We start from the raw sequence: 23,712 nt of genomic DNA on the forward strand, positions 1-23,712 counted from the left end.
ACGCATGCGCCGACGGGGCCATTGACTATAATGGAGCAGACTCCGTTAGCGTGTGCTCTGTCTTGCACCATTTTTGGGCATATACATTTTCTGCAGATGGACACCCGAACGTAGTCTACTATCATGTTTGGGTGTCTTCTTAGTCTACTACGTTTGGGTGTCCACCTGCAGAAAACGTATATATCTGAAAATGGTACAAGACAGAGCACACGCTAACAGTCTGCTCCATTATAGTCAATGGCCCCGTCGGTGCATGCGTCCAAGACACATTTTGCAGAGGGGGGAGGTTCGGACGGATGCCCCGATGGGACCACTGAACGTAGGGATAAGTGCAATGTGAAATTAGCGCTAGATAGACCCTTGTTTCTTCCTGGGTTGGAATGCAGCTCAGCTTGAGTGAAGTGAATAGGGCTGTGTGGCAATAACACACACCACACACAACCCTTGGACAAATATAGTACTACTTGAAGGTGGCCCGATTCTAATGCATCGGGTATTCTAGAATTCATTGTGTAGTTAATGTATGATTTTTGTTATATATATATAGATGTTGTTGTGTGAAGTGCCAAGTGTTTGTGTAGGGCGCTGTAAATGTTCTGGGTGTTGTCTGGGTGTGAGGGTGTGTGAGAGCAGTGTTTGTGTGTTGCGTTGTTTGTGGAGCGCTGTGTGTCTGCAGTGTTGTCTGTGGGGTGCGTGGATGTGTTTTTGGGGGAGGTATGTTTTGTGCAATGTGTGTGTGTTGCGCGGTATGTGCGTATATTTGTGTATACCGCGGTGTTTGTGTGTTGGGTGTTGTGTGTGTGCGGTGTTGTCTGTGTGTGTGGGTATCTGTGTAGGGCGGTGTTTGTGGTTCCCAGTGTGTGTGTGGTGTGTTGTGCGGTGCGCGTGTGGTGGGGTGTGTGTGTGTTTTGGGGGCTGACGACGTGTCAGCGTATGCCGGCTCCCTGCACATGTGTTCTGGGAGCCGGTGTACGCTGGTAACCATGATACACATTGGGTAACTAAGGGAAGCGCTTCCTATAGTTACCCGATGTGTATCATGGTTACCAGTGTACACCGGCTCCGTCACGATCCCAGCATCGCAAGGTTATGTCTGGGCTGGGTTGCCGCTGGGTTGCCGGTGTGGACTCCTGGGAGTGCAGCAGTCACCTGGGAGTCAGGGCTTCGTTTGAATTCGGGGGAAGGGGCATGGCCGAGCGGGCGATGCGTGCGGGGGGGCGGAGGCGAGCGGCCAATGCGACGGTTGTCACTGTAACGGCATAATTTTGGAGCAAGACAGCCAGCCAGACAGACAGAATAAGGCAATTATATATATAGATTATTGCTTTTTCTCGATGCAGTAGCTTAATTAATACCAGCTACCTTTTCCTGTGCATCACATATAAAGATAAGCTAATTCAGGAGGGTCATCATATCATGTTGTAAGGTTTTAGAGAAAACAATCCTCACTTGGTAAAACAATTATGATCTTGGAATATTAATTAGGGTCCCGGGGAATTTAGTTGTGTGGTTTAGCATTTTTAACAGCAATCACGTTTATTTCTGCTAGATTTCTTGGTAACAGATTAAAATATAATCTGATATGGGAGAAGAAATATGCATGCATTCTCTGTGAGGTCTGGATCAGATTTTTACCATATTAGTACATAAAAAACCTGAACATTGTTATGCAATATACCATGGTCTGTTAATTTCAAATCAGATTATCACTGTCTTGAGTCTAATACTGATCTGATCTCCCTGCTATATTTATATATACCGACGCTGCACAGTGAAGTCTGTTTCAGTAAATTCATTTAAATAGTAAGCCAACCTACAGAACTCGAGCGCGACCACTAAATATTTATGGATATATCCCAAGGATAGATCATCAGTATCAAAGTAGTGGATGACTTCTTTAAGAAGACTCATTTATTAGCCAGAGTAAGGCCTTGTGCCCACAGGGCGTTTTTACAGCGTTTTTTCTAGCGTTTTTCATTGCTTTTTTTAATCAATAAAAGCAAGGAAAAAGCATCCCAGCAAAGTCTATGAGAATCAGGACTTGCTGTGCCCACGTTGCTTCTTTTTCAGTTGCTTTTTTTCTTGCTGAAAAAAGAAGCAACATGTCAATTGTTTTAGCGTTTTTTCCTGCTTTTTTCCCCAATTGACTTCAATGGAGTCAGGGAAAAAAGCAAGAAAAAACGCATGTGTAATGCCCACGTTGCTTTATATTTTATGCGTTTGGGCGTTTTTAGTGAGAAAAGAAAGCTATGGCTATGTAGATTCCTTCATTGAAGAAAGCCACATAGCCAGCTTTGGCAGCTGTTATCTTATCTCCCATTGTTTAGCGCGACACCTCTGCAGGGACCCCCGCTGACGTCACAAGGTAAAGAGTTCATCACAGCGGGGGATCTCCAGGAAATCCCACAATAATCCCCCTGTATGAATTATATTCACCTTGTGACATCCCCGAACTTATACAGCGAGGTGTCGCGGTAAACAATGCATGGACCGCCGCTGATGTCACAATGTAAAGAGTTCATCCCAGCGGGGATCTCCAAGAATGTGGGCGGCATTGCTCGGTAATCCCCCTGCATGAATTGTATTCACATTGTGACATCCCGAACTTCTCCGCAGTGACGTGTGGCATTAAACAATGCAGGGACCCCCGCTGACGTCACAAGGTGAATAGTTAATCCCAGCGGGGGATCTCCAGGAAAGCCCCCGGTAATTCTCCAGCATGAATTGTATTCGCCTCCTGACATCCCCGGACTTCCCTGCAAAGAGATGTCGCGGTAAAACACCGCAAGAATACTGAATGCCTGGTGCACAGCCTATGCCACATAAATGCAGGCAACCCCCACTGACGTCAAGGTGAACCCCGAAAAACCCCGGTGATCCTCCTGCATGAACTGTGTTCACCTTGTGCCTTGCACCAGACATTCAGTATTCTTGCAGTGTTTTACCGACACCACTCTACAGGGAGGTCCGGGGATGTCACAAGTTGAATACAGTTCATGTAGGAGATCCGCTGCTGGCATGAACTCTTCACCTTACTCACCTCTCTGCAGTCTCCTGGGTCACGTCCGATGGGCTCCAGGACCTCCCGGTAAGCAGCTGATTGTTTACGTCCAGCGGTGAACAGCTTGCCAGCTTTTTAACAAGCAGATGATGAATCAGATGATCTTCCCTGGACGTAAACGATCGGATGATGCTATCAGGTGATAGCATCAGCTGCTTACCAGCGGGTCCTGGAGCCCATGGGACTTTTAGACAATCAGCTGATGTGTAATCTGTTTCAGGTCCTTGAACCTGTGTCAGGTTCAAAGACCTGAATCCAATATCATCTGATCAGAAGGCAAACCGATCAGATGATGTGTCATCATCTGATCAGTTTGCCTTTCAATCAGATGATATTGGATTCGGATTGGACATCAAGGGACCCTCGACCCAGGACTACAGCGGAGGGGGGTTCTTTAGTTCAATAAAGATGGAGTCACTAATTGTGTTGTGTTTTATTTCTAATAAAAAATATTTTTCTCTGTGTTGTGTTTTTTTTATCTTTACTAGAAATTCATGGTGGCTATGTCTAATATTGGCGTGACACCATGAATTTCAGGCTTAGGGCCAGCTGATAATACAAAGCTGGCCCTAACCCCATTATTACCCAGTGAGCCACCCGATACCAGGGCCGCTGGAAGAGTTGGATACAGCACCAGAAGATGGCGCTTCCTATGAATGCGCCATTTTCTGGGGCAGCTGCGGACTGCAATTCACAGTGGGGGGGGCCAGAAAGCTTGGGCCACCCTGTACTGCGGATTCCAGTCCCCAGCTGCCTAGTTGTACCTGGCTGGACACATAAATTGGGCGAAGCCCATGTCGTTTTTTTTTTTAAATTATTTTATGAAATTCATGAAATAATTAAAAAAAGGGCTTCCCTATATTTTTGGTTCCCAGCTGGGTACAAATAGGCAGCTGGGGGTTGGAGGCCACCCGTACCTGCCTGCTGTACCTGGCTGGCATACAAAAATATGGCGAAGCCCATGTCGATTTTTTTTTAATTCATTAAAAAAAAAACAAAAAAACAAACACATAACCCAAAAGGGTTAGGAGTAAAAAAAAATGCTTAGGCTCTCGCTGTATTTTCTATTGCTAGGGTAACTTAAACAGCTACTGGCTGCTAACCCCTCCTGCTTGGTGTTACCTTCACTGGCAATGAAAAATCCAGTTAAGCCCTTTTTTCTTAAGTTTTTTTGCCAAAAAATTAAAAAAAAAATTCCATGGGCTTAGCCCAATTTTTGTGTCCAGCCAGGTACAACCAGACAGCTGGGGACTGGAAACCGCAACGCTGAGTGGCCCAAGCTGTGAGTGAGTACACCCCTAAATGAAATTGGCCAAATTGTGCTCAAAGTGTAAATATTTTGTACGGCCACATTATTTTCAAGCACTGCCTTAACTGTCTTGGGCATAGAGTTCCCTAGAGCTTCACAGAAGCCACTGGAATCATCTTCCAGTCCTCCTTGACAAATCATGGAGCTGGTGGATGTTATGGACCTTGCGCTCCACCACTTTTCATTTGAGCATGTCCCATAGATGCTCAATAGGGTTTAGGTCTTGAAATATGCTTGGACATTCTAACAGCTTTACCCTCGGTTTCTTTAGCAAGGCAGTGGTCATCTTGGAGCTGTGTTTGGGGTTATTATGTTGGAATACTCCCATGCAACCCAGTTTTTGAAGGGAAGGGATCATGCTTTGGTTCAGTTTGTCACAGTACATGATGGCATTTATGGTTCCCTCAATGAACTGTAGCTCCTCACAGCCAGAAGCACCGATGCAGCCACAAACCATGACACTGCCACCACCATGCTTGACTGTAGGGAAGACACACTTGGCTTTTTACTCATCACCTTCTTGCCCCCCAGTATGAAAGAGCATGCGAGCGATAACACCAAATTAAACACACCTGCTCCTCATTCACACTTTGAGACTTTGTAACACTAATGAGTCACATGACACTAGGGAGGGAAAATCGCTAATTGGGCACAATTTGACTATTTTTAATTACAGTTGTACTCACTTTTGTTGTCAGTGGTTTAGACATTAATGGCCGTGTCAAGTTATTTAGAAGGCACACCATATTTATAATGTTATACAAGCTGTACACTGACTACTTTACATTGTATAAAGGTGTCATATCTTGAGTGTTGTGCCATGAAAAGATATAATAAAATATTTATTTACAAAAATGTGAGGGTGTACTCACTTTGATATACTGTATGTTCTCCATCCTAGTATGTATGTCCCCGATCCTGGGCACATTCTGGTATATGTCCCCATCTTGTTATATATGTCCCCTATCCTGGTGTATATGTTCCCTATCCTGGACCCATCCTGGTATATATGTCCCTCATCCTGGTATGTATATCCCTATCATAAGTCTATTCTGGTATATATGTTCCCTATATTGGTATATATGTCCCACATTCTGGTATACATGTTCCCCATCCTGGTATATATGTCCCCTATCATAGACCCATCCTGGTATATATGCCTCTCGTTATGCCGCTTTTTTAACACATAAAAAAAATAAACAATTCAACTCATCTTCCCTTTTCTCCCCGACGCGTGGCATCCTTTTCTTATGCCAACAACTGACATCAGCATGTAAGTGAAGGGCAGTGCATGAGGTCATTGCCATGTGTCCCCAGTCACATGCCGATGTCAGCTGTCGGCTAATCATATTCACTGGTCCCCATGCCCATAATCACACCCACCTCTCAGTTACAGCATCAGTGATGTAATTTACTATCACCATGAGGTGGGCGATATTATGGGTGAGGAAGCAGTGACTATTCATTTTCTTTAATGGCAGACACACGTGGTCGCCCTGCTCCTGCTGCCTTTCTGCAGCGATGACCCTACTTCTGCCTCCTGTGACCAATCTCTGCTAATCCTCTCGCCCCCACAAAAAGCCAGGTACATTTCGGACATGTTGGAGGGAATTAAAGTACGTCTTATAGCCCGAAAAAAAATACAGTACTTTCTATCTAATGAGAACTCCAACTTTACATGTAAAAATAATGTGACCTAGGACAGTTGTGGTGTTTGTGTTATTTATCCACTTGTTTCATTTATTAACCAATGAATGAATTGAATTATCAATACTTGCTAAACACCATCATGAGGTGACAAAGACATATATATACACTAATGATGAAAGAATGGCTAGTATACAAGTTGAGAGAAAAACAATCCTGGCAGATTTTTTTCTTTTCATGAAGTAAAAAAAAATAAAGTTTGGTGTTTTTGTTTGGCTGAAATCTTAACTCCTTTATGCTGAATATGATCTTTCATATACTACAGCACTTTATTTGATAGACTTTTCATCACTTTCAAATATATAATGGTATTCTTTGTAGCACTAATATTGCAACAGATGTAACCGAAAACTAATTTTTGCTAAATATGGTATCATACAAAAATGTTCAAAAAACGGAATTGTTCATGTACAAGACAGGGCCCTGCCAGTGACCGACAATCCTGCTGAGATTCTCACCTATATGGCGGTTCTCTGCATTAGACATAATCGTGATTGCCACAAGGCGTGAAATCCTTTGTGCACTCCACAGTCTATTCAGCAATCGAGATGTAGGCTCCCAAGTAATTACCAAAGTATTAGATACAAAGGTGCTCTTATGGATGGTGCTGGTTTCTATCATGCCTATCTACAGTGCTGGCCAAAAGTATTGGCACCCCTGCAATTCTGTCAGATAATACTCAGTTTCTTCTTGAAAATGATTGCAATCACAAATTCTTTGGTATTATTATCTTCATTTAATTTGTCTTCAATGAAAAAAAAAAAATTGTCAAAGCCAAATAGGATATAATTCCACACCCAACATAAAAAAGGGGGTGGACAAAAGTATTGGCTCTGTTTGAAAAATCATGTGATGCTTCTCTAATTTGTGTAATTAACAGCTCCTGTAACTTACCTGTGGCACCTAACAGGTGTTGGCAATAACTAAATCACACTTGCAGCCAGTTGACATGGATTAAAGTTGACTCAACCGGTGTCCTGTGTCCTTGTGTGTACCACATTGAGCATGGAGAAACGAGAGAAGACCAAAGAACTGTCTGAGGACTTGAGAATCCAAATTGTGAGGAAGCATGAGCAATCTCAAGGCTACAAGTCCATCTCCAAATACCTGAAAGTTCCTGTGTCTACGGTGCACAGTGTCATCAAGAAGTTTAAAGCCCATGGCACTGTGGCTAACCGCCCTAGATGTGGAAGGAAAAGAAAAATTGACACGAGATTTCAACGCAAGATTGTGCGGATGGTGGATAAAGAACCTCGACTAACATCCAAACAAGTTCTAGCTGCCCTGCAGTCCGAGCGTACAACAGTGTCAACCCCTACTATCCATTGGTGTCTGAATGAAAAGGGACTGTAGGGTAGGATACCCAGGAAGACCCCACTTCTTACCCCGAGACACAAAAAATCCAGGCTAGAGTTTTCCAAAACTTACCTGAGAAAGCCTAATACGTTTTGGAAGAATGTTCTCTGGTCAGATGAGACAAAGGTAGAGCTTTTTGGGAAAAGCCATCAACATAGAGTTTACAGGAAAAAGAAGAGGCATTCAAAGAAAAGAACACAATCCCTACAGTCAAACATGGCAGAGGTTCCCTGATGTTTTGGGGTTACTTTGCTGCCTCTGGCACTGGACTGCTTGACCGTGTGCATGGCATTATGAAGTCTGAAGACTACCAACAAATTTTGCAGCATAATGTAGGGCACAGTGTGAGAAAGCTGGGTCTTCCTCAGAGGTCATGGGTCTTCCAGCAGGACAATGACCCAAAACACACTTCAAAATGTACTAGAAAATAGTTTGATAGAAAGCACTGGAGACTACTAAAGTTGCCAGCAATGAGTCCAGACCTGAATCCCATAGAACACCTGTGGAGAGATCTCAAAATAGCAGTTTGGAGAAGGCACCCATCAAATCTCAGGGACCTGGAGCAGTTTGCCAAAGAAGAATGGTCTAAAATTCCAGCAGAGCATTGTAAGAAACTCATTGATGGTTACCGGAAGCGGTTGTTCGCAGTTATTTTGGCTAAACGTTGTGAAACCAAGTATTAGGCTAAGGGTGCCAATACTTTTGTCAGGCCATTTTTGGAGTTTTGTGTGAAATGATCAATGATTTGATTTTTGTTTCATTCTCTTTTGTGTTTTTTCATTGCAAGCAAAATAAATGAAGATAATAATACCAAAGAATTTGTGATTGCAATCATTTTCAAGAAGAAACTGAGTATTCTCTGACAGAATTGCAGGGGTGCCAATACTTTTGGCCAGCACTGTAGGTGTGCATATAGATTTTTCACTGTTCTGTGCGTCTAAAGTATAGTAAAATCTAGCTTGTAATACAGAGCAGCAAAATCTAGTATCTAGATTCCGATAAAGAAAGACTACAGACAATAACCTTACGGCATAATATCCATTATTTAGGTTTAGAATTAAGGCTCTGATTCATCATTGTTTTCAGCTCCTTTTTTTGCTTACTTTTGTGCTTTTTTTTTGTTTGCACTCAATTCATTCTTCTCTTTATTCCTTTTTTGAAGTGTGTTTTATATGCCTTAACCTATTATTTTTTTCCCACTTTAGGGATAGAAATTCCAGATGGTTTTTCTAATTTATCAATTCTGACTTTTTAAAAAGTTACAAAATTTGTAGCAACTTCACTCCAGTCCTCCCCTGGTGTTTTTTTTTGAGTATGCAAATTTTGTTTGGAGCCAATAGTCATAAAAATTATTTCAGAGACGAAAAAAAAGACCTATTTTAACTTTGCACCAAATTCTTGAACCGCTAGTGCCATTTTGATGAATTTAACACCCCAAATGGCAAGTAAGACAAAAAACGAAAGGGGCTGCAAAAATTGCAAATGATAATTTAGGGTGCATGTTGATTATTTTTATAAAGCATTAAAAAGTCATTTCTAATAGGTACTTCTGTATGGAATCTCAGAAGTAATTTAGGTCATGGAATTGAAGAGCAAACAACATCTTATATGCATATGAAGTTACCGCTGTAACCTATAAAGAAATCTATTCGTGAATATTAGCGATCTGCACAAATTAGAGTATGTAGGGTATATTGGTGGACAGCAAATTTAACTTTAGTGATCAGTGTCAAGCAGCTGCTGCCTTGGCAACTAAATAATGGGATGCATTAAAGAGGCATAGATGCTCTTGAGAATAACATAGTTTTGCTTCTACACAAGTCACTAGTGCGATCACACTATACTGTGTAGAATTTCAGTGTCCGGTATATAAGCAGGACATAGATGAACTAGAGCGAGTGCAGAGAATAGCAACCAAGTATATTAAGGAAATGGGTGGACTGCAATACCATGACAGGTTATTAAACTCGGGGTTATTGAGTTTGGAAAAACAAAGGCTTAGGGGCGATCTTATTACAAAGAAATACTGTATATGGGGAGACAGTAGTGAGAACTTTCTAATGATCTTTTACACTTAGGCCTGCAATGGGGATGAGGGGGCTTCCTCTATGTCTAGAGGAAAGAAGGTTAAATCATAATCACAGTGCAGATTCTTTACTGTAAGAGCAGTCAGACTATGGAACTCTCTGCCACATAATGTGATAATGGTTGATTCACTGCTAAAGTTCAGCGAGCTAGTCTGATTTCCGTATGTGGAGTCGGGAAGGATTTTCCCCCCTAATATAGATCTTACTGTCTGCCCCATGGGGTTTTTGCCTTCCTCTGGATCAATATGCTAGGCTATAAATTGAAGTCAATGGACTTAAAGGGAATCTGTCACCAGGTTTTTGCTACCTCATCTGAGAGCGGCAAATTGTAGAAAAGGAGACCCTGATTTCAATGATCTATTACTTAGTTTACTGGGTATAGCAGCTGTATCACAAAGTTCTTAGATGTAGCATGAAACAGAGCGAAGAATGATCTCTACCCACAACACAGCTTTCTTTGTACATTGTCGATTTACAATAAGCTGTTTATCAGAAGACCAGGTGTGGTGGGATCAGGGCTCACTTGCCATGTAGTCCACGGAGTGATAAGTGATAAAACTTTAATTGTAAGGAAACAGCAGCAAACAGTGACACATCTTTTAAATCTGTGTCTCAGCCCCAATGTCATGCTGTCCTCCAATTACATAGCAAAAACCTGGTGAGAGATTCCCTTTAAAGGTAGCGTCACACAAAGCGACGCTCCAGCGATCCCACCAGCAACCTGACCTGGCAGGGATCGCTGGAGCGTCACTACATGGGTTGCTGGTGAGCTGTCACACAGGCAGATCTCACCAACCAGTGACCAGCCCCCAGCCAGCAGCGACGCGTGGAAGCGATGCTGCACTTGGTAACTAAGGTAAAAATCGGGTAACCAACCCGATATTTACCTTGCTTACCAGCGCTTACCAGCTTACCAGCGCACACTGCTTAGCGCTGGCTCCCTGCACTCCTAGCCAGAGTACACATCGGGTTAAGTACCCGATGTGTAGTCTGGTTATGTGTGCAGGGAGCCGGCACTGACAGCGTAAGAGTGGCGGACGCTGGTAACAAAGGTAAATATCGGGTAACCAAGGAAAGGGCTTCTTCGTTACCCGATATTTACATTGGTTACCAGCGTCCGCAGAGGTCGGCTCCCTGCTCACTGCACATTCAGTTGTTGCTCTGTCGCTGTCACACACAGCGATGTGTGCTTCACAGCAGGAGAGCAATAACTAAAAAATGGTCGAGGACATTCAGCAACAACCAGTGACCTCACAGCAGGGGCCGGGTTGTTGCTGGATGTCACACACAGCAACATCACTAGCAAGTTGTGCCTCAGCAGCGATGTTGCTAGCAATGTTGCTTAGTGTGACGGTACCTTAAGTCTACACTCAATCTCAAAAACAATGAAACGTTAAATATTTGCTGGTTTTGTCTCATTTTTTCCATGCAGTGTTGTCATAAAAGCAGAAGCATTAATTAGTACCAGTAAAGTGAATGATATTCCTGAAATCTCACGCACAAATTGCTTTTTTCCTTGCAGATTTGAAGTTATTTCAAGTCTGCAGCATGTCAATTCTCGCAACATTTTTTGCAGCGTGTTTCACCCATTCTAAAAAATGTGAAAAAAACGCAAGTAAAAAATGTGTATTTACTATATAACATACTAGTCCACTCTCATGCAATCTCATTGGCATTCTAACAGCCTGTAAAGTCCTGAAAATGCCTTATTTTCAAAGTATTTACATAAAATATTGGGGTAAATACTGATAAAACACTGATTTCATTCCTTCATAAGTATTAAATGTCATCTATGATCAAGTCAAATAGTAGCTGGCAAGTTTGTGAAGTTTTGCCTAATCATTGAGTCTTTTGCTGTAATCAAATCTTGTTACAATACAGCTGGACAGAATTTTACATGTCCGCAATGAAAATCTCATTGAATGGAAATTTTCTCCAAACTTAACAATTACTGCAATTAAATAAGCCTTGTCCAACGGGTGCGTAGCTCCTGCTACAGATCCATTATTTTTTTGCGGTGGCTCTGCTGCCTGCATCTATTTCTTATGCTTTCAACTATAAAGAATAATAATGTTACTTCTTTAATGGTTTCCAAACCTTGAAGGAGTTAAAAGAAGCTGAAAAAGTCAGAATATGTGCACAGAAATGTCAATTTTTGTGGTTGGTTTGCGGCACTTTTTTAGGTGGATTCCAGGCAGAATCTGTCTATAAAAGAAGTTGTATGCACATACCCTAAGGGGTACTTTGCACACTACGACATCGCAAGCCGATTGTAGCGATGCCAAGCGCGATAGTCCCCGCCCCCGTCGCAGCTGCGATATCTTGTGATAGCTGCCGTAGCGAACATTATCGCTACGGCAGCTTCACATGCACTTACCTGCACTGCGACGTCGCTCTGGCCGGCGAACCGCTTCCTTCCTAAGGGGGGCGGGTCGTGCGGCGTCACAGCGAGGTCACACAGCAGGCGGCCAATAGAAGCGGAGGTCGTAGTGTGCAAAGTACCCCTAAGACTACATCATCTGCTAAGGAGCATCTAGCAAAACTGTACATTTCCTACATGAAATCCAATAAAAACCCAAATTTTACTTAGATGTACATACAGAACTAAATTCAGATATAAATTTGCATTTACAGACATTAGATAAATGGAGCTAGATTTTTATAACCCAATCTATTGCAGTTTGTCCTGGTGTGTTTTTTTCCACTCTGAAAACCTGAGATAATAGTCCAGTGTGATCTGCACTGCTGAAACACTTAAAAAGCAAGTGATATTTTAATTTTCATTTCATAAATCAATTAATTGTACATATATTATCAGAGATTGTCTTGGACTGATCTTTCACTTTTAATTCATGGGGAAAATCCGTATTAGGCCTCATTCACACGTTATAGAATAAAATGGTACTGGTGTCATCGGTGTTTTGGATTAGTGTGTCAGCAGCATACAGCCCGTGTATCCATTGTTGCCATGAGTGTGTTATCAGTGTTAGTAATGGAGAGGCGTCTGTCAGACACCCCCATTACAAACCCAGTAAGTGAAAAGAAAAAAAAAGACACACATTATTCACTCCCGGTCAGGCTGCGCTCTGCAGTTGCCAGGTTTCGCTGACTGGGAGTGCCTAAGAAGTGTCGTTCTCAGGACGAGGCTCCTTAGGTTGTGCTACAGAATCAGTTTACGTCGTGGGAATGCCATGGACTATGTCAGCGCTGCAGAATTTTTTTTTTAAATAATAAATTGCTAAACTAGGGACTGTCTCTGATTTTTATTTCTTTAACTGTCTCTGTATGCCTTTCAGATTCCCATTTGTGGACTAAGTCAGATTCGGTGGACTACTTTGGATCTTCGTGCCTTTTTTTAATACATTGGTGAATGAGGGATAGTGTGGTGGACTGTTTATTCAAATAAGCTATTTTTTTTTTCATGTGTGTCTTTTGTTCTTTTCACTTACTGAGTTAGTAACGGGGTGTCTAATAGATGGCTCTCCATTACTAACCCGTGGGGTTGATGCCAGCTGACATTACACAGCTGATATGATTCCTCCACAATATTACCCTTATTGCCAGTGCACCTGGCCAATGGGGAAGCGCGCCATAATAGATACATAAAATGTGATGCGTCAATTCTTGGGCAGCTGCGAGCTGCTATTTTTAGACTAGCAAGGGCCCAATAACCATGGACCTGCCCATCCTGATAATACCAGCCTGCAGCTGTCTGCTTTACCTTGACTGGTTATCAAAAATAGGGGGGACCCCACGCTTTTTAATTATTTATTAGGTCAAACAAGGCTAAAAAACACCATTTAGTGCATTTATGTGGCACTTAAGAGTGTTTTAAGCCTTGTTTAACCTAATAAATAAATACATGAAAAAAACGGTGTGGGGTCCCCCTTATTTTTAATAACCAGCCAAGGTAAAGCAGACAGCTGGGGGCTGCTATTACAAGGCTTGGAAGTTTCATGGATATTGGCCCCTTCCCAGACTAAAAATACAAATGGTGCTTGGCATCCGTGCTGCCAGAAAAAAAAGTACAAGTCTCTGTTTTTTGCATAGACGCATGGTAAAAGTAAAAATATAATAGGAGATAATATAATTGGTGCTTATAGGAGTCTAAGGAAAGGGGACAGGAGTGAGGAACTAGAAGCAGACACAGACATTACGTTGCAAGTTTACCATACATTTGAAGTGTAAGGCTACAGTTAGGTCCAGAAAAATTTGGACAGTGACACAAGTTTTGTTATTTTAGCTGTTTACAAAAACATGTTCAGAAATACAATTATATATATAATATGGGCTGAAAGTGCACACTCCCAGCTGCAATATGAGAGTTTTCACATCCAAATCGGAGAAAGGGTTTAGGAATCATAGCTCTGTAATGCATAGCCTCCTCTTTTTAAAGGGACCAAAAGTAATTGGACAAGGGACTCTAAGGGCTGCAATTAACTCTGAAGGCGTCTCCCTTGTTAACCTGTAATCAATGAAGTAGTTAAAAGGTCTGGGGTTGATTACAGATGTGTGGTTTTGCATTTGGAAGCTGTTGCTGTGACCAGACAACATGCGGTCTAAGGAACTCTCAATTGAGGTGAAGCAGAACATCCTGAGGCTGAAAAAAAAGAAAAAATCCATCAGAGAGATAGCAGACATGCTTGGAGTAGCAAAATCAACAGTCGGGTACATTTTGAGAAAAAAGGAATTGACTGGTGAGCTTGGGAACTCAAAAAGGCCTGGGCGTCCACGGATGACAACAGTGGTGGATGATCGCCACATACTTTCTTTGGTGAAGAAGAACCCGTTCACAACATCAACTGAAGTGCAGACCACTCTCAGTGAAGTAGGTGTATCTGTCTCTAAGTCAACAGTAAAGAGAAGACTCCATGAAAGTAAATACAAAGGGTTCACATCTAGATGCAAACCATTCATCAATTCCAAAAATAGACAGGCCAGAGTTACATTTGCTGAAAAACACCTCATGAAGCCAGCTCAGTTCTGGAAAAGTATTTTATGGACTGATGAGACAAAGATCAACCTGTACCAGAATGATGGGAAGAAAAAAGTTTGGAGAAGAAAGGGAACGGCACATGATCCAAGGCATACCACATCCTCTGTAAAACATGGTGGAGGCAACGTGATGGCATGGGCATGCATGGCTTTCAATGGCACTGGGTCACTTGTGTTTATTGATGACATAACAGCAGACAAGAGTAGCCGGATGAATTCTGAAGTGTACCGGGATATACTTTCAGCCCAGATTCAGCCAAATGCCGCAAAGTTGATCGGACGGCGCTTCATAGTACAGATGGACAATGACCCCAAGCATACAGCCAAAGCTACCCAGGAGTTCATGAGTGCAAAAAGTGGAACATTCTGCAATGGCCAAGTCAATCACCAGATCTTAACGCAATTGAGCATGCATTTCACTTGCTCAAATCCAGACTTAAGACAGAAAGACGCACAAACAAGCAAGACCTGAAGGCTGCGGCTGTAAAGGCCTGGCAAAGCATTAAGAAGGAGGAAACCCAGCGTTTGGTGATGTCCATGGGTTCCAGACTTAAGGCAGTGATTGCCTCCAAAGGATTCGCAACAAAATATTGAAAATAAAAATATTTTGTTTGGGTTTGGTTTATTTGTCCAATTACTTTTGACCTCCTAAAATGTGGAGTGTTTGTAAAGAAATGTGTACAATTCCTACAATTTCTATCAGATATTTTTGTTCAAACCTTCAAATTAAACGTTACAATCTGCACTTGAATTCTGTTGTAGAGATTTCATTTCAAATCCAATGTGGTGGCATGCAGAGCCCAACTCGCGAAAATTGTGTCACTGTCCAAATATTTCTGGACCTAACTGTATGTGCGCACGTTGCGTTCTGTCCCTGCAGAAATTTCTGCAGCGATTTGAACAGCACATGTGTAAAAGGTGTATGTAATAAAAAGCCGATTTCATGCGCTCTGAGTGCAGCCCCTCCCATAGACAGAGCGGGGGCTGCAGGCAAAGCGCACAAAAGAAGTGACATGTCACTTCTTAGAACGCAGCGCTTCGGGCAGCAGCCGAAGCACTGCGCTCTAATACGCCACGTGCGCACGTCTCCTGCATAATCTTCATAGATTATACTGGGGACGCAGGACGCATGCAGTTATGCTGCAGTGCAGATCGCAGCGTAACTGCATGCAAATACGCAACGTGCGCACATAGCCTAACAGTTATATCAGGAGAACTTGCAGCAGGATGTCTGCGTTTGCATCTAGCTCCTTCTTCCTCCTTCCCTCTTTATAGAATCTGATGAGTAACAGCTGTCATTGCCTATCTCAGTAATAAGAAAGTCTGTCTTCAATGGATTCGGATTTCATAGTATTTATCTTTGAATTGAGAGTGAAAAATCAGTCCAGGAGGAGAAAGTAGCAGATTTTCTCTGATAAGATATATTAAGGAGTGTCTTATTTTCTTATTCATATGTACTATTGATTTGTGAAATCAAAATGAAAGAACTGTTACGCTTTAAGGGCACGTCCCATGATCTGGATCATCCATGAACTTACAGCACAGTTATAGCAGAGTGAATTTTCTCAACTACTTTAGAGAACATAAGATCTTGTCTATGAGAAAGCATAGATAAATAATAGCATTGCATAGGTTGGGCATATAAATAAAATATATCTACAGGGATAAGATTGTTCTCGTTTGTGTAAAAACCTGCTAATCATCATATGGCGTCTGTGTGAACAGCATTGCGTGTGAAAGCAGCTTCTTCAGAACAAAGGGCTTATGAAGCTCTATTCATGACCGCGGGTTTGTCAGCACTTGATAAATCTATGTCAAATAAGCATATACTGAGTTTACATGAATCTCACTTTTGCAAAATCTCTGTGTGATAGTAAGTCCATAGAATTTAAACACTACAGCAGAGTCCAGTCCAGAAGTATAAAGCTATCCAACCAGAATGTTAAACCTGGCAGCGCTATGATGCCTTGGCAGCCAGAGCGATAAACATGTGTGACCGCCCGGCTATAAAGCTAATGCAGTCTGAGATGGGAACGACTCTCTTCCATCAATCCAGTGTGACTATGTCATGTATTTTATGGCAGAAACAACTAGAAGTGTCACAGTGATTAACAATGGACTGTAAAAAGAAATAACCATTGATACGCAGGCAGCTGCTTGGAAATTTTCTACCAAGCGCAGAGATTTACTGTAATTTGATCTTCTTTGCATTGACTCCATTAAAGTCAGAGTTCTTTGACTTTTTCATTAAGAGAAAAAGAAGGTGAAATCTAAAAAGCTGCCCTCCAATGTGTACCTCCAGCCAACACTAAATTATATACAGACAACTATTCCCCTCCGCAGATCCTGACTCCACTTGTGCTGGAGCTAATCGCTTCCCCTCTTACCAGAGTCTCCTAATCATAAGGGAGAAACTTATATTCACTGAACAAAAATAGAAATGCCACACTTGTTTTTGACACCATTTTTCATGAGTTGAACTCTAAGATCTAAGCCTTTTCTATGTACATAGAAGGCTTTTTTCTCTCAAACATTGTTCACCAATTTGTCTAAATCTGTTAGTGAGCACTTCTCCTTTGCTGAGATAATCCATCCACTTCACAGGTGTGGAATATCAAGATGCTGATTAGACAGCATGATTATTGCACAGGTGTGCCTTAAGGTACCGTCACACTAAGCAACATCGCTAGCAACATCTGCTGAGGCACAACTTGCTAGCGATGTTGCTGTGTGTGACATCCAGCAACAACCTAGTCCCTGCTGTGAGGTCGCTGGTTGTTGCTGAATGTCCTGGACCATTCTTTAGTTGTTGCTGTCCCGCTGTGAAGCACACATCGCTGTGTGTGACGGCGACAGAGCAACAACTAAATGTGCAGGCAGCAGGAGCCGGCTTCTGTGGATGCTGGTAACCATGGTAAACAGCGGGTAACCAAGAAGCCCTTACCTTGGTTACCCGATATTTACCTTCGTTACCAGCGTCCGCCGCTCTCAGCTGTCAGTCAAACACTATCAAACACACTGATGCATCCTGCCCAGCAGGACCTCAACGATCAAAAAATGGTCTAGGCCATTCCAACACTAACAGCAATCTAACAGCAGGGGGCCTGGTCGCTGCTATGTGTCAAACGTAGCGAGATCGCCGGCGAGGTCGTTGTTGCGTCACAGAATTTGTGACTCAACAGTGATCTCACTAGTGATCTCGCCATGTGTGAAGGTACCTTTAGGCTGGCCACAATAAAAGGCCACCCTAAAATGTGCAGTTTTACCACACAGCATAATGCCACAAATGTCACAAGTTTTGAGGACGTGTGCAGTTACAAGTATTTATTTCCATGGTGTCTGAAGCATTACTTATATATTAGATGATGGCACAACTCCTTTAAATGTTTAGGGACATCATGATGCACCGAGCATCATGGTTGGTTTACTTGGTTTGATCAGTCATTCTGTGATGACAGAGTGCCTGACCTACAAGCAGGGTGATGTGTGGCCTAGAAACCCCTTCCTACCCATCCCTGTGTTGTAATATTGTGTACTATGAATATATATATATATATATATATAAAAAAAAAAAAGTTTTATTACTTACATATTCCCTATGTAAATGATCAGAGGCTCTAGTCCTCAGGGCGTCACATTGCCCTGTGGGCGTTCGCATGGTTTCAGTTGTATCACGCCCCTATGGGCATGATACCATGGATTTACAAGAGCGACGTCACCGTCAGCTCCTTGAGATCCCACGCATGAGCGCTTGCCATTCCCACAGCCTTGTTATCCAGGTGCTTGCTTGTCGGCTTCAGACGCGCTCTGCACATGATCAGAAGACTCCTGCGGTTCCGACCATGCGCAGAGCATATCTGAAGCCAAGAAGCAAGCATCCGGATAACAAGGCTGCGGGAATAGCAAGCACGCATGCGCGGGATCTCAAGGAGCAGATGTTGACATCGCTTATGTAAATCTGTGGTATCATGCCCACAGGGGTGTGATACCACGGAAAGCATGCAAACGCCCATGGGGCGATGCGATGCCCAAGGGACTAGACCCTCTGATCATTTACATAGGGAACATGTAAGTAATAAAACGTTTTTTTTTTTTTATATTCACATTACGCAATATTACAACACAGGGACGGGTAGGAAGGGGTTACTAGGCCACACATCACCCTGCTTGTAGGTCAGAACGCATATGGGACCTGACAGGTTCCCTTTAAGTCAGCAGTCCTCATAAAAAGAGATGACAATGCTGGATGTCATACCCACATCTCCATTCCCTTGCAGGGATAAGCAATATGTAATAGATAATATGTTAAACTGACGTTACTATAACTGGTACTTGAGCTGCTGATGCATTTAGCTCACGGACAATTGTCTAAATAGGGTACAATAAGAGATGGGTGAATAGTGAAATATACGGGTTCGGATTATGTCTACCGAATACCTATTCCTATTCCAGCATTCGTCATGAATAATGAACCTAATGCAAGTCAAGGGGGAACCTGAACATTTTTCTTGAACATTTCCCAGAATGCTCAGTTCCCCATTGAGTTGCATTAGGTTCATTATTTGTCATGAATCCTGGAATAGTACTAGGTATTCGGTACGCATAATCCGACCCCAAATATTTCACGATTTGCCAATCTCTAGATAAAATGTTTTTTCTCTAGTGAAATACTTTACATTATATTACCAATTTAACCCATTGCAATGTGATATACAGAATTCTAGCTAAATTCCAAAGGAGTGTACGTGTTTCTGCTGTCTATCATTCGGTGTAAACACAGTAATATGCTTTATATAACAATAGTGTGGTTTTGCTGATTACCGCATACAACAATTTGCAGGATGAAATAGACTATATGGCAAAACATCACGCTTACTCTCTGATGTGCTCACACTGTACATCCATTTAGAAATCTCCCCATAAAAAATGCAACATTTACTCTCTGGGAACATATGTGTAAAAGATGAGATTATGTCTGAGCCAGCTACTGATTTACTGAATGTGGAATAGATTAGCACATTTAGACAATGGGACTCGGAGTGTGAGGCAATACACTGGGCATATAGTAAATACATATAAGTGGAATACTATCTAGTACAGACACACGTACACATGATGCTCCATTCAATCACAGAAATATGTATTGTAGTAATATTACTGTCCCATCACAGTATACTGAAGCATGTATCATCATTATTTTCTCGAGGGTTAGATGGGAGTTATCACCCAGAGCTATAACACACTGCGCCTCCTTCTAGTAGTTGTGTCCTATGTATTCCCCTCCCATAAAAAGCCATGGGAAACAATTACACGCTTTACCAACAAAACAGGAACAGATGTGAATGGTTACATCAAGTAATGAGGATGTAGTAAAGTGACTGGCCAGACGTGTTACATTTCTTATGTATAGAAGCATGAATGGTAAATGGTAAGTGGGAGGAAAAGGTTCTCCTTTGGAAGCCACCACTGTTGGTATCAACGTAAATGAATCTTCATGTAGATGTAGGTTTTCATATTTGTCACATAAAATACGCTCTAATCCATACTGAGGTCTTTATCACTTTGGCGGAGGAAGATCCCATTGTGTAGCGTTGTGCCTATTGATTGATCACCTAACCTAATCAGGTTGGCAAATCTGCATTAAAAAGAAACAATATTGCCCTACGGTAAGCTCAGCTGGTTGGTGGGGTCAACACACTCCTGACAGGCTCTGTGTGATTTGGATTTTATCTATAGTTGTATTTCCCTTATTCCGCTTACCTGTCCCAAGGAACAAGACGTGATACTTCCCATCCGCTGCATTCACTCTATCCACCACTATTTTCGTGTACTTGTACTCAGTGCCTGTTCTTATTAGAAGTGGTCTCTTATGCACTGGATAAATTGAGTTGAACATAAGTGGATGGTTTCTTATGAAGGTAACAACATCGTCTGGGAATTCCTTAGTTGTATGCACATTTGGAGTAAATGCACCCCCTGGGCACTAGAAGAATAGAGCAAGCAGAATATATGATATTAGTTACATCTGCTCTATAACTTATCTTGAAGAGGCGACCACTAGCAATAGGGGCTATAATTAAGGTGGCAGTTACTTTATACAAAGACAAAAAGGTGGAGAATATGTTTACACACATAGAAAAAACTGATGATATTGAAATTAAAGAATACTACAATACAATGGGCCTCTGCATTAGCTCTTATCCTCTACCTAATAGTGTCAAACATAAGACATTGGGTCAAGCCAGAAGAGCACGCCAGTGCATGTAAGTAGACACTGCAATATGAGGACCAGATTGGGATGAACAAATGTAAAAATTAATATATATTTGTAAGAAATCACATTATATTGAACAGGATAATGACACTTTAACCCATTAATGACCAGGCCTAATTTTGCCCTAAAGGTGTTATCCAAAAATATAATATAAAGCCCCCCGTCTTGTAAATCAAATAGCAGCCCATCCTAGTTACATGTCAGGACAGACTGCAGTTTGAAGAAACACAGCTCCCAAGACCTGTGTCTCAACTGACAGAACTGTATCATAAGCGCATATACAAATAAATTTCCTTGGCTGACTGAGCACAAAGGATTCATTTTCTAGCATCAGTCATGTATGCGCAGCCAGCCGAAGAAAAGATTTATTTTTTCTCTAATCACAGCCCTTGTCTTGCAGATCCGTATGAGTGCTTACAACCTTGCTCTTCTGTCAACTGAGACACAGGTCTCATTAGCAGTGATTCTGTCCATCCTACCACCATACTAAAATGAGCTGACAAATGAATTACGTGATGGGGCTATTTTAATACATTCTTGGTGAAATCTATTTAATGTCTATAGTTTCTTTCCATCTTTGAATTCCAGGAGCCATATTTTTTTTGTCGACATAGCTAAATGATTGTTTATTTGCTAGATGAGTTGTATCTGCTACCATTTTGGAGTGAATGAAAGCTAATACCTGACCCTTTATGGTAAATAGTAAAAAAACAGTAATCCTACAGTTTTACATTTTAAAATTTTTATTTGCTCCACAATTATTCCTCTGGCACAATCTATTAGACTTTGATCTATGTCAGACCAAAAGATCATTGTTAGACATCTTATTCTCATAGCAACCATCGGCTCCCTGTGATCGTGCTGCAGAGAGCTTATGTAGAAACAGAGGGAATGATCTCCTTCTGTCAAACTCGCTTCATGCTGAGGTCACCATTGACCCCGGCATGTGAGAGATTACTTGAGCTGCAGCAGAGTGATGACAACACTCACATCCCGCTGCTGTGTTTGTGCTAACTTAAAAGAATAAGCACTGGTGAACAGAGGGAGAGAAGATGCATTGCCTGTTTATGTTCTACTGGAATATGACTATTTAGGGCATGAAAACGGCATTGCAATGACAGGAACTGGTTAAAAAAGTTTCCTTTCAGAGACATGGCATTTATTTGCTTGATTTCATTTTCTACACTTTCAAAGTCAAACCAGTGGTCCAAAGTGCAAAACTGAGGAAAAACAGTAAAATTTATTTTAAAACAAATGAAAACCGCAAGTTTGTAAGCCAGCAGTTTAAGGCTTCTGTTGATGTAGCCAAGGAAATGTCTGCTGTGTATAATGATCATTTACAATGATGTGTTCCTTAAAAGAGTTGTCTGATTTTCCCCAAAATTTTCTGAAAGAGCAGGGCATGTGGTGGATAAAAGAAGCTACAGTATACTCCACAGCTGTAATCGCTGGAGTGAAGAGCGCATCGGTACAGGAAGCAATCACATTCCTTTCTTTGACATCTGACGGCAAAGGATTGTGATTGGCTGAAGCATTTAACTGGATAGGTCATAAGTATTTACAGTATGTCCTAGTCACAGCTCAAATAGGAATAACGTTTGGAACACCATTCTAAGTCCGAACTGGGTGCAAAAACCTAAAAAAACATCACTATGGGGAGATAAGGTATGCACACCAGTGACTATGTAAGGGGAATACATGGAATAGCAGAAACTGCTGTGTGAATACTGACTTGAAAAATCCAATAGCTATATGTAAGTGTGAAAATGTGAAAAATGGAACCTGCATTACTGCCATGAACATATGAATCAAGAGAAATTTAGCTACTGAATTGATCAATGCAATAGAGCCCCAACACTACGCCAAAGTATTTCTCTACGTTGGGGTCCCTAGCTTGTGTGTGTCCTCTCATGCAGTTAAAAAAACTTACCGTGTATGGGAAGCTGAGACCCAGGCTATTTATGCGTATGATATGGATTGGCAATAGGTGTGGTTGGGGAGGGTTCACAAACGAAAAAATACTAACAAATAGGAATAACGTTTGGAACACCATTCTAAGTCCGAACTGGGTGCAAAAACCTAAAAAAACATCACTATGGGGAGATAAGGTATGCACACCAGTGACTATGTAAGGGGAATACATGAAATAGCAGAAACTGCTGTGTGAATACTGACTTGAAAAATCCAATAGCTATATGTAAGAATGAAAATGTGAAAAATGGAATCTGCATTACTGCCATGATCATATGAATCAAGAGAAATTTAGCTACTGAATTGATCAATGCAATAGAGCCCCAACACTACGCCAAAGTATTTCTCTACGTTGGGGTCCCAAGCTTGTGTGTGTCCTCTCATGCAGTTAAAAAACTTACCGTGTATGGGAAGCTGAGACCCAGGCTATTTATGCGTATGATATGGATTGGCAATAGGTGTGGTTGGGGAGGGTTCACAAACGAAAAAATACTAACAAATAGGAATAACGTTTGGAACACCATTCTAAGTCCGAACTGGGTGCAAAAACCTAAAAAAATAAAAAAAATTTCTCTTGATTCATATGTTCATGGCAGTAATGCAGATTCCATTTTTCACATTTTCACTCTTGCATATAGCTATTGGATTTTTCAAGTCAGTATTCACACAGCAGTTTCTGCTATTTCATGTATTCCCCTTACATAGTCACTGGTGTGCATACCTTATCTCCCCATAGTGATGTTTTTTTTAGGTTTTTGCACCCAGTTCGGACTTAGAATGGTGTTCCAAACGTTATTCCTATTTGTTAGTATTTTTTCGTTTGTGAACCCTCCCCAACCACACCTATTGCCAATCCATATCATACGCATAAATAGCCTGGGTCTCAGCTTCCCATACACGGTAAGTTTTTTAACTGCATGAGAGGACACACACAAGCTAGGGACCCCAACGT

The 23,712-nt window shown here is 41.7% G+C and overlaps 1 protein-coding gene across 1 annotated transcript in view; it reads right to left on the reverse strand.

Annotated features, from left to right (window-relative positions):
• Nucleotides 1–23,712, reverse strand: part of SEMA3C (semaphorin 3C) — a 256,081-nt gene that overhangs the window by 49,764 nt on the left and 182,605 nt on the right. Inside the window, exon 12 of the mRNA XM_075345216.1 lies at nt 20,276–20,498. Within this exon, the coding sequence (XP_075201331.1) occupies nt 20,276–20,498 (223 nt within the window). The remainder of the gene's footprint in view (nt 1–20,275; nt 20,499–23,712) is intronic.

This window comes from Anomaloglossus baeobatrachus, chromosome 4 (assembly GCF_048569485.1).
Source record: "Anomaloglossus baeobatrachus isolate aAnoBae1 chromosome 4, aAnoBae1.hap1, whole genome shotgun sequence".
Taxonomy (NCBI): Eukaryota; Metazoa; Chordata; class Amphibia; order Anura; family Aromobatidae; genus Anomaloglossus; species Anomaloglossus baeobatrachus.